At 38.6% G+C, this 16,779-nt stretch overlaps 1 protein-coding gene across 1 annotated transcript; it reads left to right on the top strand.

The window, feature by feature from the left end:
- Window positions 1–5,318: 5,318 nt before the first annotated feature.
- On the top strand, window positions 5,319–16,537 carry cdhr1a (cadherin-related family member 1a; the record flags this gene model as incomplete). Its single annotated transcript, XM_079168576.1, has 17 exons — window positions 5,319–5,397; window positions 6,188–6,283; window positions 6,843–6,988; window positions 7,102–7,152; window positions 7,265–7,354; window positions 7,517–7,603; window positions 8,295–8,411; window positions 8,706–8,849; window positions 9,644–9,722; window positions 9,808–9,908; window positions 10,028–10,231; window positions 10,979–11,131; window positions 11,254–11,418; window positions 12,351–12,418; window positions 14,101–14,329; window positions 14,430–14,687; window positions 15,986–16,537. 17 exons carry the CDS (start codon window positions 5,319–5,321, stop codon window positions 16,535–16,537), a joined length of 2,619 nt encoding a protein of 872 aa, XP_079024702.1.
- Window positions 16,538–16,779: the final 242 nt, after the last annotated feature.

The following is a 16,779-nucleotide window of genomic DNA, read 5'->3' as shown; positions in this document are numbered from 1 at the left end:
GTGAGGAAGAACCCAGTGCAAAGTGAACGCGATTTCTTTAAACAGAAGGCGCAAAGGTGGGGGACAATGTTACAGACATTTTGAAATTTAAAATGTATTTTTCAAAGGAAAGTTAAATAACAAACTAAAAACGGCAAAAATATGACAACAATGAAAACAATTGTCCCTCAACATCTTTGGCTTTCAGGTTTACTTTATAACATTCTTCATTCCTCATGACTTGGACATTTGTGCTGACTGCACCCCTGTTGCCCTTGTAAAATAAGATATCTAGTATTTGAAGAATTTGAAGCACAGTTACGACGTGCTTCACATTGCACACGAGCACCAACTATTTCAAAAATGAACCTTGAAGTTCTCTAATTTGGTCCAATGTTTTTATCATGTACATATATTGGTCCTTACAAATCCAGATTAATAATTAATTTCTAAATATTTCCAAACATACACTAGTAGTGTTTCACCACTTGAGGGCAGCAGTGTAAAAGAATGTAGCGAGCTGGAGCAGCGTATCAGAGATGGGCTGTCTGCCTGAGAGCACAGGCTTAGTTTTAGCACCAGAGGCCAACATGATGTGCGTCAGCATCACTTTTAGCTTTAAAGTGTATATGTTGCTGAAGTTCCAGTGACAACCACTACCAAGGCCTGAGGGTTTTGTTGTTGTTTTGTTTCTGCTGGTGGTCTTTTCAATCCATGATGATTCCTGCAGATGTGTGTCATGTCTTTCAGGATTTTGCATTGTTCATGGCTCCGTATTCACGCTGCTAGCACTCTCTGAGGTTTATGAAATGAAAAGGCCGTTAACCTACAGTATACTCTACATGGAGAGATTAAAGGAGTGACCTAGTTTTAGAGTGGACCAGGACTAAAAGCGAACCTCTGCCCTTGGCAAACCGCATTGGAGATTATCAATAATAATCCAAAATGGTAAAGCTGAATTGGGTGTCTTGACAACAGGTGCTATAACAGACAGATCCTAGTGACACAAGCACTGTAGGCTACAAACTATTCAAAGTTTCCTTTTCTTTTTTTGGACCTGGTAAATCACATTTTTTCAGAAACAAATATTTAAATTTAAATTGGACCAATACTGTACACTATGAAAACATTGGTTATTTAGAATGGAGATATATGATTGATATAATGATGCTTTTTCACATGTATGATGGGCATATTTTTGGTATGATTAGGACTCTTGTAATCCAAAATGTTCTTGATGTCACAGTGAAACGATTATTTCGTAGTCTGCACACCCTCACGTTTCAGAGATATAAACAGGACTGGAGCCAAACTAATTCCGTTTGCAGCTCTCTCTGTCAACATCACTTTTTGAAGAATAGCCAACTCTCAACTTCAACGTTGTCATACACAGCAAACCCAAATGTCGCTGAGGGAAACGTTTTCTCAACCATGTCTTTTGGAGTTAAAACACATTTAAATGCTTCAGAATTTATTATATCATGAGAAAATAAACACATATGGTACACAATTGTTTTTGGTTGATTTAAAATAACACAGTATTTTTATTATGTACTAGCTCGTATCTTTTGAAGGCTTTTTCTCTTTAACCATGCACTTGAGTGCCTGAATTAGATATAGTTTTATGCCGCAGCCCACCCATTGATGAGTGCACACCTTGTTTCTTTCCCTACAATTTAAATCACACAACTTCTTGCACAAAAGGCAAGGAAAGGCAACTTTATTTATTCAGTACATTCCATACACAGGATAATGCAAAGTGCTTAATGTAAGTCACTGAGACAAAAAAGGGAAGAAAATAATAAAGTAAAATATAATGAAAAACAGAATAGTTGAATAATATTTGTCTGCCATCACTTTTAATTCGTGATGGCAGACAAATATTATTTGCTTGCATTTGAAAGTAGTACATTTTAAAGAAAGTCTGTGATCCCCTAGAAGTGTTAACCAGGTTTGTACAGCAGAGTAGCTAAAAGCAGGTTCTCCATGTTAGGATATAATTCTAGGAACAGTCCGGTGCCAGCTAACCTGAGAAATTGAGCTGTGTTGGAGCAGAACTCATTCAAGTGTTTTAGTCCCAAAGACAGATGACTGCTGCTCTCGTCATATAATTGTCTTGTGATGCAGCAAGGAAGGAAACGTATTAGTGTGTACTATGTTTCATCCTGTGCTGCTCTTGATTCCTTGAATTTTGTCTGTTTTCATGTAGATGCTAAACCCTTTAAGGTTGATTTAAGAGGCCTATCTGGTAAAAAGAACTACATAGATAGATAGATAGATAGATAGATAGATAGATAGATAGATAGATAGATAGATAGATAGATAGATAGATAGATAGATAGATAGAAAGATACTTTATTAATCCCGCAAGGGGACATTTTTATGCTACAGCAGCATTTATAGATACAGGTAAAGCAATACAAATAACACAGTACAAATATTAAATAATAAATATATATACAATATATACAATCAAATAGAATAATATTAAATTAACTAACTAAACATGATTCGAGACATGGTGCATTCGTGTCAGTGGCTGGTCTATACTAATACTGTCAGGATACACTGAGACCACTCAACGTAGTTTTGTCTATTGATGCGCATGCAGCAGGAAGCTGAAGTGATGAGCATCTCCCTGAAATTTCCCTATGGACAGCCTCGTAGCTCCGTCCCAAACAGGAACAAAGAGGTCAGCATGCCGCTGTGATTGAAGGCACAGGATTAGAAACTAAGAAGATGACTACAGATGAGCAGTGAGCTTTTATCCGTATGATTTTTTGCAGTGATCCTTGCAAAGACACTTGCACATTTAAGCTTCAGTGTCAGGTATTACAATAGAATGTATACACTGGCACACAGCTGAGGGTTTAAACATTTCTTAACAAATGTCAGCTTAATTCTGACAGATGATAAAAAAAAAAATCATGTTTTTGTAAACTCACTATATGCAACATATCCACCAATGGAAGGTAACATTGTGTGCGCTAATTGTGCTTTACATGTATGTCTGATGGAGCATGTGTGCCACAAACAAGCTCTGCGCATTACAAGATGAGGAGAGATTAGAGCACAGTGGGTTAATCTATCGGCCAGCCATCTGGACCATGAGAATTAAACCTGAAGCCACGGCCTTCACCACCAACATACATAAGTAACTTGACAGGTGATCTTTTCTGGTGAATATATTGTATGCCCATTGTCTAAAAGGTATGCATATTCTGCTTCAAAGGGCACACAAATCATTGATTTGCCTTTGAATATGTTGCCGTGAATCCAATTCATGCAGCGAGCATTCACTGAGCTCATGCTACATACTGTAGATTCTACCAGCACCACTCAGATTATAAAGTAGATTTAATTTCAGTATGACAATGGACTGTAAAAGGTTTATTCATGTGTGTAAATCCTCTTGCACGAACAGTTGTTCTGTTGACTTATTTTTTTTTATATGTATCTGTAAAAATGTAACAATAGCTATCATAGTACATGACATGTTCGAACGCTGCAGCTAGTAAAAAATACATTTTTAGATTTATTGAAGGTGCAGTGTGTAGGAGTGGTGGCATCCAGCGAGAAGGTTGCAAACTGCGACCATCTGAAACTTCTCCTGTGTGCCAAACCTGTATGAGAACTACGGTGGCCGACACCAAAACACCGTTTTTTGTTTGTCCGTTCTGGGCTACTGTAGAAATATCGCTCCGTGAAGAGAAATCGCATTGTATGTAGATAAAAATGGCTCATTCTAGGGCAACGAAGACCCAACTATTCCTATTTGAGGTGATAATACACAAAAGAAAACGTACATATTAATATTCCATTTCTTCCAATAGATTGATATAAATGCTACACACTGTTTCTTTTAAGTGTATGTTAAATAGAATAGAATTGGGTCATTTGAGGCACTTTGAGTTGCATTAACTCAATTTTTGTCTTAATTAATGGTAATTATTTTTTAAACTTAAACTAGCTCTTAAACTTGAAGACATACAGTAACCTAACGACAGGTTAGTGGTTGTAGAAAGGCGATCCTTATCAAATACAGGACCACAGAATTTAATTCTACACAACATTTATTTACAAGAGTTTACTTCAGGGTGGCTTTAGATTATAAAACAAGATTATCAAACAAGAAGATTAGCCAGCTTCAGTCCTAAAATACCATTCAAAAAGTGAATCATTGCCTTTTTTAATTAAAGAGGCTCACCACACAATGGACCTAGTAAACATTGAAATAAAGGAATTAAGAAAGATGCAAATAAACAAAACAAAACAATTCTTTGCAGGTAAAATAAAAACCATAACTTTCGATATGGTTAAAATGTCATTGTGCCTTGTTTGATATTATCATTTATTTATTTCTCAGTTTTTTAAACCAGATTAAATTCATTAAAATGAATGTTTGATTGACAGATTCTGCCGTGAACATCGATAGAAACAGTCTCACATGGTTTCTTTCTGATAGCAAAGGAATCAGACCAAGACTACAATCTCATCAGATCGTTCATTGTCCTCATCTACATCCTCCTCTGTTTTGTGATCATTTTTTAATTGAGTAAATCATGGAGTTTTTTTGTTCTTCTTTTACCTAATGCAGCAGATGGTTGTGGAGTGTACAGCACATGATACTGTATACAGTTGGTGTAAAACACTGACCCTTATAACAGTACAGATCCTTTGTCCGTGTCAGAGGTGGTCACAGCATTTTATGTAAAATAGGTCAAAGACAGATCACTGAAGTTACTTTTAATACAGAATTATCATTCATAAAAGACTCACACACTTTCTATGAGGTACAATTCAGTATAGACTAGGTGGCTCTTAATACAATAACATTGTACAAATGGTATCACAAGCAATATATTACAATAGCTGACATTGTAATTACTCAAAACAGTCGATACAGAAACGTTTTAGCCAGTTATCAAAGTTTACATCCTGTATCAGACTGTAGAATTTGACATTTGTATCCATACTATTTTGACAGTTTAGCATTCTTACCTTCAGACAAAAGCATCTCTTCCATGATATTATTCTATATATGTTATCCAAGATATTTAGCTGATCAGAAAATGGCACGTTTGTTTACATCAAAATCAAATAATGTGAAAAATACACGTCCATCATTTGCAAAGTTTTGTTGTATCCTAGTTTTGACAGAGCCGTCTCCTGTGGATTGGTGGTTGAAGAAGCCCAGTTGGGCACAGGAGTAACTCTTAAGATCATTGGATTAGCTTGTAAGCATCTGCCTTTAGCCTTCTCCAGTCGCACACCAACACCTTGAGAGCTGCATCTTATGTACCGGACTGTCGACGGAGCCGTCTTCATGGTGCGGTTTCATGACTTCATTCTTTAGGATGAAGAATGTAAAGATATTACATTTTCCACTGCTTTTTGTTTTTGTACACCCCTGCTTTGGTGAGTTTCAATTCTTAATTATTTGCTTAACGTTGGAATATTGCTGTGATCAGATCCTGTTGCCTTTAATTTATATTCTTGCCGAACCTGGTTAGTTGCTGTTATTTACATGTGTTTTCACTCTGAATGACTGTTATACTGATTTGTTTGATTTGTTTTTATTTGTTTCTATTATTCAGTTGGTCGTGATATTCTAAATAACATCAGCTTTATTTCCGTCACCAGAGATCACAGGGCTATGTATAGAAAAGGTATTTTAGGAGGTTGACGTGACTCACCTGTAATCCCAGTCAAACTGACTGAGCTTGGTTTATGTCCCTAGTTTTTAAAGCAAGACTATATGTAACTGTGATGGTTACTGCACAAAAAGGACAGAAGAGCAATATCTAGCATTAATTTGCTAACATTAGCCATCACAAGCTTCTGGTTATACCAGACCAGGAACTGTTTGTGAGGGTGTGTTTGAAGCTTAAGAATTCAACGTTCAATTTGTTAGAGGAAGATTTATTTATTTCGTTTTTCTAGTCTCACTTTAAAGTGAATTGCATTATACTTTTTAACTATTATTAGGTTTGGCATGAACATATAATTCATCATCAGAGCATTTTCAAAAACTAAATGGTATATATTCCCTCTATGCAAAGACATTGTAAAAAGTGACAATTTACATATTGCTAAACACCAAAAAAGCTTCAAAAGCAACCATATAAAAAGAAGAAAAAAAAAAACACAGCAAAACAATAAAAAAGTAAACAAGCTTTTAATGATGGTTTTATTTCACTGTCCTTAGCACATGCAGACTTTGCCCCTTATTTCTACGACAATGGACCCTACATCTACAATGGGAACCTGGCACTGTTTAGCCTCTCAGAGGATACGGCTGTTGGTAAGTTCAACCTCTGACATGCAGCACATTTAGTGTGAACAGCTAATAGGATCGTGGAACAACCAACCATGACAATGGCATGTTTTGGCTGCCAATATTTGGGAGTCCTGGATGTTAAATAGTCTTTGATAGCTGAACAAGCGGCATGTACATACTCACACTAACATGCTCATCTGCTGGCACCACCTGTTGAAGTGAGGAACAGTTTGCCGGCTGTGAATTTGGTGCAGCTGTCCCTCGACACCTTCCAGTCAGGGTACTTAAATATTACTATACCGCTGGCTATTGTGTCTCAGTCTAGTTTGTTCCACAGCAGTTTGGACCAAACAATGGGTTTACTACACTCTTTGATTGTGGGTTAAAGGCTGGTTCATTTAGCATTTGGAGCCAGTTTTAGCAAGTTATCTTTCATTCTTAAATTTGGAAAAGGAATATACATATATATATGTATGTATACACACATTTTTTAACGATACGTTTTCTCTCCTACAAATGTGTCTGAACCAGTTAGCTCCTGAAGCTAACTTGACTAAATTATGACTTTGTTATGTATTTTCAGGTACAACGATCTATCGTCTCAATGGAACAGACCCTGAGGGACAGGAGGTGAGGTACGGCCTTTCCTTTGATCCAGGGTCCAAAGAATACTTCAGGGTCGACCCCAAATCTGGAAACATTACATTGGTGGAACAGCTGGATAGAGAGGTACATTTAACATAGGTCTCAGAGGACACGAAGGTAGAACAAATGATCAATTTAACTTTTTATGTGAACTTAAATATCTTTAAAAAACTAAAAAAAAGTTTCTGTCTGCTCAGAAACAAGATTCTATTGACGTTCTTGTCAGCATCACAGATGGGCGAAGCAAGGTAAGGACTTGGTTCAGTGTGAGATTATGATGTTTAGTACCATCCCTTATAATATATCAAACTAAAATCGTTTTGAACATGTTTCATGAGTTTTTTTTATTTCTCTTGGTAGGTTGTGGAAAGAGTCACAGTATTTGTAATGGATGCAAATGATGAAAAACCTGAATTCCAAAACATGCCGGCAATAATTGATGTCCTGGAAGTAAGTTAAGCCAAAAGTTTATCCTCTATGACCCTGAAGTGTCTCCCTGCATACAATTCAAAGGACATTATATGACTGAAAAAAATATAAAAGTAGATATGTGTAGCTTCCGTTCTTTTTAAACCTTATATGGTGTGACCTAAATAATTTTCTGTGTTTTAGACAACTGAGTCTGGTGGCAGCATCTACAAAGTAGAGGCAGTGGACAAAGACACAGGCTCAGGAGGCTCAATCACCTACTTCCTCCAGGTATCACTTGGCCCACTCACACACGACTCACTCTAGCTTCTGCTGTAAATACATTCAAAATAAGAAATAAGTACAGACAAAACATCTTTTTAAATTCTCCTTATGAAAAGCTAGCTGAAAGTGCCAGCTGTAATGTTAATCTGCTTGTCACGGAAATAATGTATAGATGTACTGATAACAAGGTTAACATCAGTTGGATTATTCCAGTGCTCATGTGTGCATGTGCCTGAACATGCTGGAGTAGTTATGAGGATGGGGGATTAAATCACAATTACATTTGTGTCAGGTATTGGAGGCTTAGAGGGCTGCTTTGGCCAGGGTGGCAGAGTATGTTAGTTTGCACTTTGGGCTATTAGAACCAAAGAACAGCTGGCCTGGAGTGACAGTGACAACTGAGGCACTGCACATCTGGACACAGCAGCTTTCACCTGCCTGCTCTGTCCTTGAGCATATGGGCTCTTTACATCCAGATGTACAGAGAGATGGACTCTATGGATGATGCGGCCCAATTCAAGTGGCTATTGAGTGTTGTTATGCAACCATCTGACCACTTTTCATGATATGTCACGTGAGTGGTTGTAAATGGGGTTTAGGGGGTTTCAGCGACAGGCTTTTACTCATGTGACCTACAAAGTGTGTTTTGCGTGTGTGTGCTTTTAAAATCCTGCTTTTGTCCTGTTCTCTGTTACAGAATCCTCAGTCCACTTTGTTTACCATGGACAGAAATAGTGGTGTCCTGCGTATCAAATATGGAGAAATGTTGGACTATGAAAAAACAAAGACACACTTTGTCACTGTCATTGCAAAGGTAATAGGTGCATCAAAACTCATTAAATGTGTCTGTTGTGCAATAGAGTACTTTCATTTCCAATTCAAAAACAAGTACCCTGTGGAGTTTTTGTCTGCTATCTTATTTGCTGTTATGTTGTGCCATACTTTTAGGTAAGAAACCCTGACTGTAAGCAAATTTTGTTTTTAAGAAAACTTCACAGGGCTTTGTGTATATGATATTTACAATGCCCTCATTAGAAAAGTATATACATTACATAAACATAACAAACAAAAAAAGGTAGATTTAAACTGCACATTTCCTTTGTTCCAGGATGGTGGTGGTAATTTTAATGGCAAGGAGCAGTTTATGTCATCCTCTGCTACCCTGACGATCAATGTAATGGATGCACAGGACACTCCGCCATCTTTTATCGGGACACCGTATTTTGGCTACGTTTATGAAATCTCAGTGCCAGTGAGTATGAAAACAACCTTCAGTGAATTTTTTCTTTGACTCTACCTCATAAACTAAAAACATTTGAGTTTGAATACCAACTCTTCATTGCACAAATCTTTTAACATTTTTAAACACAAGTAAAATCTGCCACGTTTCTTTTTTATTGCAGTAAATGTACATCTTAAATGAACATCACATTGAACCCAGCATAGCAAGACATGGGAACCCTAATAGTGAATGCAATTTATTTCTATATTCACATTATGAATAAGAAACACCACAAGACAGACAGCATTATCTCATGTCACGCAGCTTCAATTGCTGACATTTCTCAGTAATGCCCCGGCTGACTTCTTCATACTTTTCTCACAGCAGGTGAAAGCTACATTATCTCTGTCACAAAATGTCACAGCAGTCATATTAGAGAGATTACTCGTTCTGATTTTCTTTCAAAAGGGAATAATTAGGATCATGACATTTTAATGTACATCTGAAGAAGAATTAAATGTCCTGCTTTGTTCGGTGATTTGGAAAATCATAACCTTTATACCATCCGTTTCTTTTGACAACGTTATGCAACCAAATGTTGAGTTACATCATGTTAAGAGTGACACAAATGAGTTGTTTAATGGCAGTAAAAATAAGGCCTTTAAGTATATCAGTAGTATCCGTTAGTGGATCAAGTTGAATAACAGTATATTTTACAATAAGCCAGCTTTATGGAAGGTTGTTCTTGCCTCCTGGTTATCTTTAACTTCGATCACTAATTATTAATCTCATTTCACTATTGATTCAAAACCTGTTTTCCTCAGGGATCTGAAATATTCACTGTTCTTGCCAAAGATGGCGATGGGGGAAACCCAAATCCAATCCGTTATTCCTTTGTGGAAGGTAAGCATTTCACTCACAGAACATTAGCGTGATTTTGAAATGAATGGACAGCGCTCATAGGTCTGCCTGTTGTTTGTCTCTCCAGGTGACGATGGTGTTTTTAGCATCAATAAAACAAGCGGTTGTATCACACTGCTGACTCTCCCCATGTATCTGAAGAGAGAAATCTTTAACATTAAAGTCAAGGTAAGTTGCTGTTCACAAAGTACAATTAGTCAAGTGAAACTGCTAGATTACTGTAAATATCCCACAGTCTCAGTGATGAATGTGATCTGACCTGCATAACCTTTACCCCTGGTGTCCAGGCAACAGAAGTAAGTCCTGAAGGCAGACTCGTGGACTATGGGGTGACCACGGTGGTGATCCGTGTGGTGGACCTGAACAATAATCCCCCTACTTTCTACGGAGAGAACGGCCCTCAGAACATGTTTGAGTTGACCATGAATGAGCATCCACCTGAGGGAGAGATACTCCGGGGGCTGAAAATCACTGTCAACGACTCCGATCAGGTGGGGAGGCCATTATTGTCTTCCATATTTTGTCATACACTGACTGATTAGTATGAAAATGACTAAACACTGAGCAGTTATCAACTTGTAGCCCTTATACAGTGTTATTACCGTTGAAAGCTGCCTCAGTTAACCAGGAGACAGTGATTGCTAAAATAATTTTGTTACAGTGATTATGTAATAACACTCATTTCCAACCAAATTATATTGTTATCTAATAAGAGACTGATTTAATCAGCATTCATTGTGCCTTTCCGTCCATGAAATTACTTTAAGCCTGCCATTATCGCAGACAATCCTTTTAAAATTGTACAAATTTGAAAGTAAGCCAACACAAATTAAAAGGTGCTCTCAAGCTGTGCCATTTGTCAGCTTATGCAAGTCTCTTTGGGTTTCCAGCTCCTTGTATGAGTCTCGTCCAAATGGCTGATGTTCACCAAATGTGTTCTCTGATAATACTGTTACAACATCAGGGCGAGCTCTCCTTGACCAGCGATATTATGTTTCACCGGGGATACTGCTGCTGCCACTGATATCCTATTGATCTCTCATACATTATTGTAATAAACACAAAGCTTTTATATTGATTGAATGGACTGTATACTACATGGATTATACTGTACGTCTGCGATAGCTTTGTGACAAATGCAGATTACTATAAATAGATCCAAGCATGTACAATATAACTGTCATTTTCACTAATGAGACATTCTGACTAATGTGATGATGTGTGTTGTTCTCTTGCAGGGAGCAAATGCTAAATTTAATCTTAGACTAATCGGACCGGGAAGGATGCTGCGAGTCGTCCCTCAGACTGTACTCAATGAGGCCCAGGTCACAATCTTAGTTGAAGACTCTGCTGCCATGGACTATGAGAAACACCACTTTCTCACATACAAGGTTAACATGCACAACCCCCCCCCCCCCCCCCCCCCCTAAACAAATAGCAGCGTTATATCAACTGCTTCCGCTGTGTATTGCTCTTTTTCCTTTTATTTATTTCTAATCTGTCTCCTCTCTAGCTACTTGCAGTTGAGATCGATACGCCAGAGAGATTCAGTGCCACAGCAGACATCATCATTCATCTCCTGGACACAAACGACAACGCTCCCAAATTCTCCTCAGAGTACTACATCGCCAGAATTCCAGAAAACTCACCCGGTGGCTCCGATGTGGTGTCAGTCACGGTGAGAGAGTCTTCATCCTGTCTAAAAATACATGCCAACACCAATGTACGTCACTGAGCTAAAGATGAATGCTGATTTTTTTTTAAATGCCCTAGAGGGCCATTAATTCCCTACATGCCGACTTTTTTGAGGGGTTGGGATAATATGTGAAAACATAGATAAAAGCTAGGCGAGGTAAGCTGCCAGATGGCTATCACTTTCATTTTGTTGTGTAACACCAAATTCCCAGATTTTTTCCCCCTAATGCTTAGCAGCACATGCAGCTGCAGCACAGAAATGTGTGCAGAAATAAACTCTTTTAGCAACATGTTTCAGTGTCATTTAGTTTACAAATGATGGACGGATGACATTTTTTTTTTTGCTGTCATCCATCGCTCTTGTCGTTTCATATCAGCTTTGCCGGCGCTCAAAGCAACAGGGGGGCTTGCTGATAAATCCTGCCCTTGCATGAGCGCTACAGAGGCTCATTTCCTTGATCCCAGGCAATTGCAATCAGATGAAAGAACAGCCATCAAGTGACCTTGGACACATTGAGACAGCGAACAGGCCTCCCTGCAGCGACAGACAGACAGACGGATTAGCCGATGCCCATGATGATGTTCCTATGACATCAAAAAAGAGTATTTTTATAGCTGATCCCTGCAATATCATCTTCCAATCCGGCACAGATTCATTCAGTTTACTGAGTCCATGGCGGCAGACAGTTCTCTTTTCTGCTTTAGTAAAGAGGTACAAACAAATCCATCAATATGTTGAGGTTTATCAGCGGTATGACGTAGAAAGTAAGCTCACTGAGCCACATACTGCACTCAAACTCCTAAAGAAGAATTACAGATTACCCCACCTGCTATCAAACTGACCTAATATACGCAAGTGCATCAACCAAACTCATATAAAACAATTTCTCTATGATGTTTTCTGTTCATCCACAGGCAACAGACCCAGACTCAGGACCGTGGGGTGATGTGAAGTACTCCATCTACGGATCAGGGGCTGACTTGTGAGTCTAAGAATGTTTCTTTAACTAAAATTTAAAAAAAAAATGTCAGCACTTGGCACCCCTTTCAAATGTCTCTCATCCTTGTAATGCTATCAGCCTGCACCGGAAAAATAAATCTATTATATTACATGTACAAGCAAACCATGTTTTCAAGGTTCCGGACTACCTATTTGTTGCCTCCGCTGAGACTATTTTTTTGTCCATTATGTCATATGTAAACCCATTATGTGTAGAAAATCAGGTGGTGACAGCAAATGAGAATGAAAAGCAGTTGATACCCTCAGTATTTGTTAATTAGTTAAAATAAATAACAGATGTGGCTTTTTAATTATAGACCACTGTACTTAGGAATACCTCCTACCGTGAAAACACATCTGCCTGAAAGAGTACAGGACAGAAACAGCAGACTTGTTTTTCACATTAGAACTTGGTTCAGTTTGATCCTATGCGCTGTAGTCCCTCGGAGGATTTGCTGGTATTTTCTCTCATCTCGATTTTCATTAGATTTCCTGTTAGAAGTCTAACCTCTGAGAAAAAGTTCAGTGGTCACTGTTCTCTTGTTAATAACACACAATATACCCTCAGCTTGCCTTTCCTTTCACATCACTACAGTCTGAAAGATCACCTGCATATTGCACAAAGTCAATTTTAACCTGCATGCTTTTGAACCAAAATACCTGGATTTGGAAACCGTAAAGCAAAAGAAACATGACCTTGTAACATGCAGCAGCAACATAAACAGACAGGTGTATGTTAGCAGAGGCTTGTTTAATCTCTCAGGGCTGTTTCCAATAAAGCCCTTGCTGTGTACGATGAAATGAAGGTAGTAGTAGAGTATTTTTGGACCTCTCAGTAGAGATTTTGAGCTCTGTAGCGATGAATTAGAGGAGATATGTGATGTCACATGGCATCCAGGAGAAGGATTTCCGAAATAAGCAGCGGAGGGAGATTTGGAGCACTTTGTTTATCTCCGTGCATGCTTGTTTGGTCAAAACCAGTTTTACTGTGTCACTTCAGTATACTACAACCTGCCTCTTTGGAATTTGTTATGCAGCAATAAATGGCTAAATTTCTCCTTGTGTCTGCAAACTATACATTGTATATTTCTGACTATCCACCTTCTTTTTACAATAACTTGTAGAATACTTTATTGTACACAGGAGCCTGTCTTGATCTTTGCCTTCTTGCCCTCTGTCTGTGTTAATCCTGTAATGGGATTGGAGGAGAAAATAGACTGTTCTTTACTTCTGATTGTGACAAAGTCATTGTAGGGTAACAAAACAAGTCAGTCAGTGAAACAATCTTCCACTATATGTTAACAGTTTAATCTTTCATGACTTAAGATAATTGACAGTGGTATCACCATGAACTCTTGTTTTAAAGTTTTAAGTGCTGCAGATCTGGTTGAAAAGAAAATGAACTTTCAAAAAAATTGCTGCCATTCAGCAGAAATGTAATCTATTTTCTTTTCCTCAGCTAGAAAAAAATAACTTTGTACACCCCTAGTAGTCTCTCTTAAAGTTTTGACCCATCGTTTTTAGGTTAGGGCTATCAGTAGCCTACCCTCAGAGTCTTTGTGCTGTCCATCGCTTAACAAAGGTGCTCTTAGAAGAAAACAAAGGTTTCTCAAGTACATGCATAGTAAATCTGAACTATATTGAAAAATCCTGTCTCGTTTACAGGTTCCTGATCCAGCCTGCATCTGGAATCATCTACACCCAGCCGTGGGCGAGCCTGGACGCGGAGGTGAAGTCCAAGTATAACTTTTATGTAAAGGCAGAGGATGCAGAGGGGAAGTACAGCCTAGCTGAGGTCTTTGTGACTGTGTTGGACCTGAATGACCACCCACCTGCATTCAATGACAACTTCGTGGAGAAGACTATGGTGATTGGAGCACCAGTGAAAATAGAGGTATTTGCTCTTTGGTGATGTACTATGTCAGATAAAAAGAAACTCGAGAGTAAAGCCAACACCATTATCTTTTTACTGAAGTGCATCTCCATCTACACAGGCTGTGGACGAGGATGCAGAAGTACCAAACAATGTCATTGAGTACGCCATCATGAAAGCTGAGCCAGACAACAACATCTTTGATATTAACGCTGACACGGGGGAGATCATGCTGAAGTCCTACATCAAGTCCATGGCCATTATTCAGAACATCACCAAGCAGAGAGACTGCACCTGGTCGCTGGTGGTGCAGGCTCGGGACCGCGGTCAGCCGTCCTTTAGCACCACTGCGGTCATCAAGATCGACATCACTGAAGCTGTAAGTTGCCACAAAGTAGATGAGTAGAAACATGCCAGTCAAAGCCATACGAGGGGTCATATCTATATACAATATGACTTGCAAAGTTGCAACCATTAGTCCATCAGCGAGTAATTGTGTTTAGGACAATAATGTCAGCTTATGCTGCTCTAATGTGTTTCTAGGTGTAGCTACAGGCTGCTATATACTATAGTATTATATAGAAATAAATATTGTTTACTTTCATAATAATGGTATTTAAAAAATGGAGCAAATAAATTAACAATGTATTATTGAAGTATAGCTCTTACACAGACAAAATCATTGAATTGGTTCTGCTGAGTGGTGTGACTGCTTTTTTCCCCTTTACATTCAACGGTTTGTAATGCAAGCAAAGTATCAAGTCTTGAAACATCTGATCAGTTAGTATGTGCAGCTTTTCTGCAGAATGATCAATTTCATCACAGCTAAAGTTAAAAATTTGTAGTCAGGAGAAAAATATGATTCTCACACAGTCGCAATTGTCATGTTTTCAGATCAAATCCAGATTTGTCTCACACTTCTTGGGCCTAAGGAGACGTCCAGGGGCTGTGTTTGGGATTTGTTTGACCCTTGTCACCTTTGCCATTTCATTGACAATCTTCATTTCAACTCTTATATACTGGAACTCTGTAAAAAAGTCCCGTGTACAAGCTCAGGGCAAGATCAGAAAGATTATAAGGAGGCCTGTGCCGTAAATGAGGCTTGCCTTGAGATCATCGGCACAGCAGTACTGTAGCTTTGACTCCGCGGTACCAAGAATTTGGAGCGATTCATTTTTAAAGAATTTTGTTAAAGACTGTGTCTGTGAAAGAGTACAGGAGCACAATTCTCTCCATGTCCCTTTTTTGGGACAAAATAACCAAATTAGTTTTTTTTTATTGTTTTATTTCACATTAATTCATATTTTCATTCTCAGATGTTGGATGGTCTCAGCTATGGGTTTCCCAGTCAACCTCTCTGATCTTGTCTCGACAAAATATAAAACAGTGAAACAATAAATGAAACTATAGTCATCATTTGTAGTATGTTTAATAATTTAAGACATTCACAAGGAAAGAGAGAAATATTAGTTTTTATACATACTTGTACAGTATTATGGCAGTACATTTACAGTAATTTAGTTTTGTATTTTGCACCTCATACAACATTTTTAGCCAAATCATGAATACATGCAGTACTACAGTACATACACGGGATGATATTTAGAAGTTAATCTTTGTGTGACAGACAATGTCTTCAGTCCCATGGATATGAATTCTTCCTGTGCTCTTTTACAGACCCAACTCAGTGGGGGGCCTTTGGGATCATTTTTGATGCAGAATAGAAACAAGCCTTTGCAAATCCTAGGCATGCTTGCTGGTATCATTAGTCTCATGGTCATAGTCACAGTCATCATCTCCACTGCAACATTCATGCGCAACAAAAAGTCCAACCGGATCCTGCCTAACCGCCGTGTGAGGAGGAGGCTACCGAAACAGCAGCCCTGGAACTTCAAAAACCCCTTCAAGGTACCAGAAACTCCCGGAGAGAAATTCAGAGTAGATGAGGAAGAGCCAGAGCCAGAGGTCATCGTGGAGAATGTCAACTACAACAACAATGTGACCGATGTTGTGAGACACTGGCCTCCGCCGCCTAACGCCCCATCTCTTCCCCCTCCACCACCCACTTACATCCCAGGGGGGAGGCAGTGGGCGGTACCAACCGTCTCAGCAACAGTGGCACCCAAACCTAGAAAGAAGCCAAATATGAACAGGCAGGACACTGTGAACTTGGCGCTGGTCTCAGAGCTCAAGATGAGACTGGAGCAGAAGAGGATGCTGAAACATTGATCGTGTTTGACAAAACATTCTTACCTTAAGGTTCATTTAGTAGCTGTCCTGGAGCTTTCATGACCTTTATCAGCAGATCCAGTCCGCCTTGTCATGACAATGAAGACGTTCAAACTTTACATTTTGTCCCAGAACTTGAAGGTCTCTTCATCAATGTAGCAGTAAGTTCAAATGGAAATATTTAAATGGAATTTTCAAACATCCAGATGTCCGACAAGATGATGAAGATCATGTGATCTGGT

Source organism: Pholis gunnellus (assembly GCF_910591455.1).
Source record: "Pholis gunnellus genome assembly, chromosome: 11".
In the NCBI taxonomy this organism is placed as follows: domain Eukaryota; kingdom Metazoa; phylum Chordata; class Actinopteri; order Perciformes; family Pholidae; genus Pholis; species Pholis gunnellus.
Note: the sequence above shows the minus strand (reverse complement) of the source record. Positions and strands in the feature narration are given on the sequence as shown.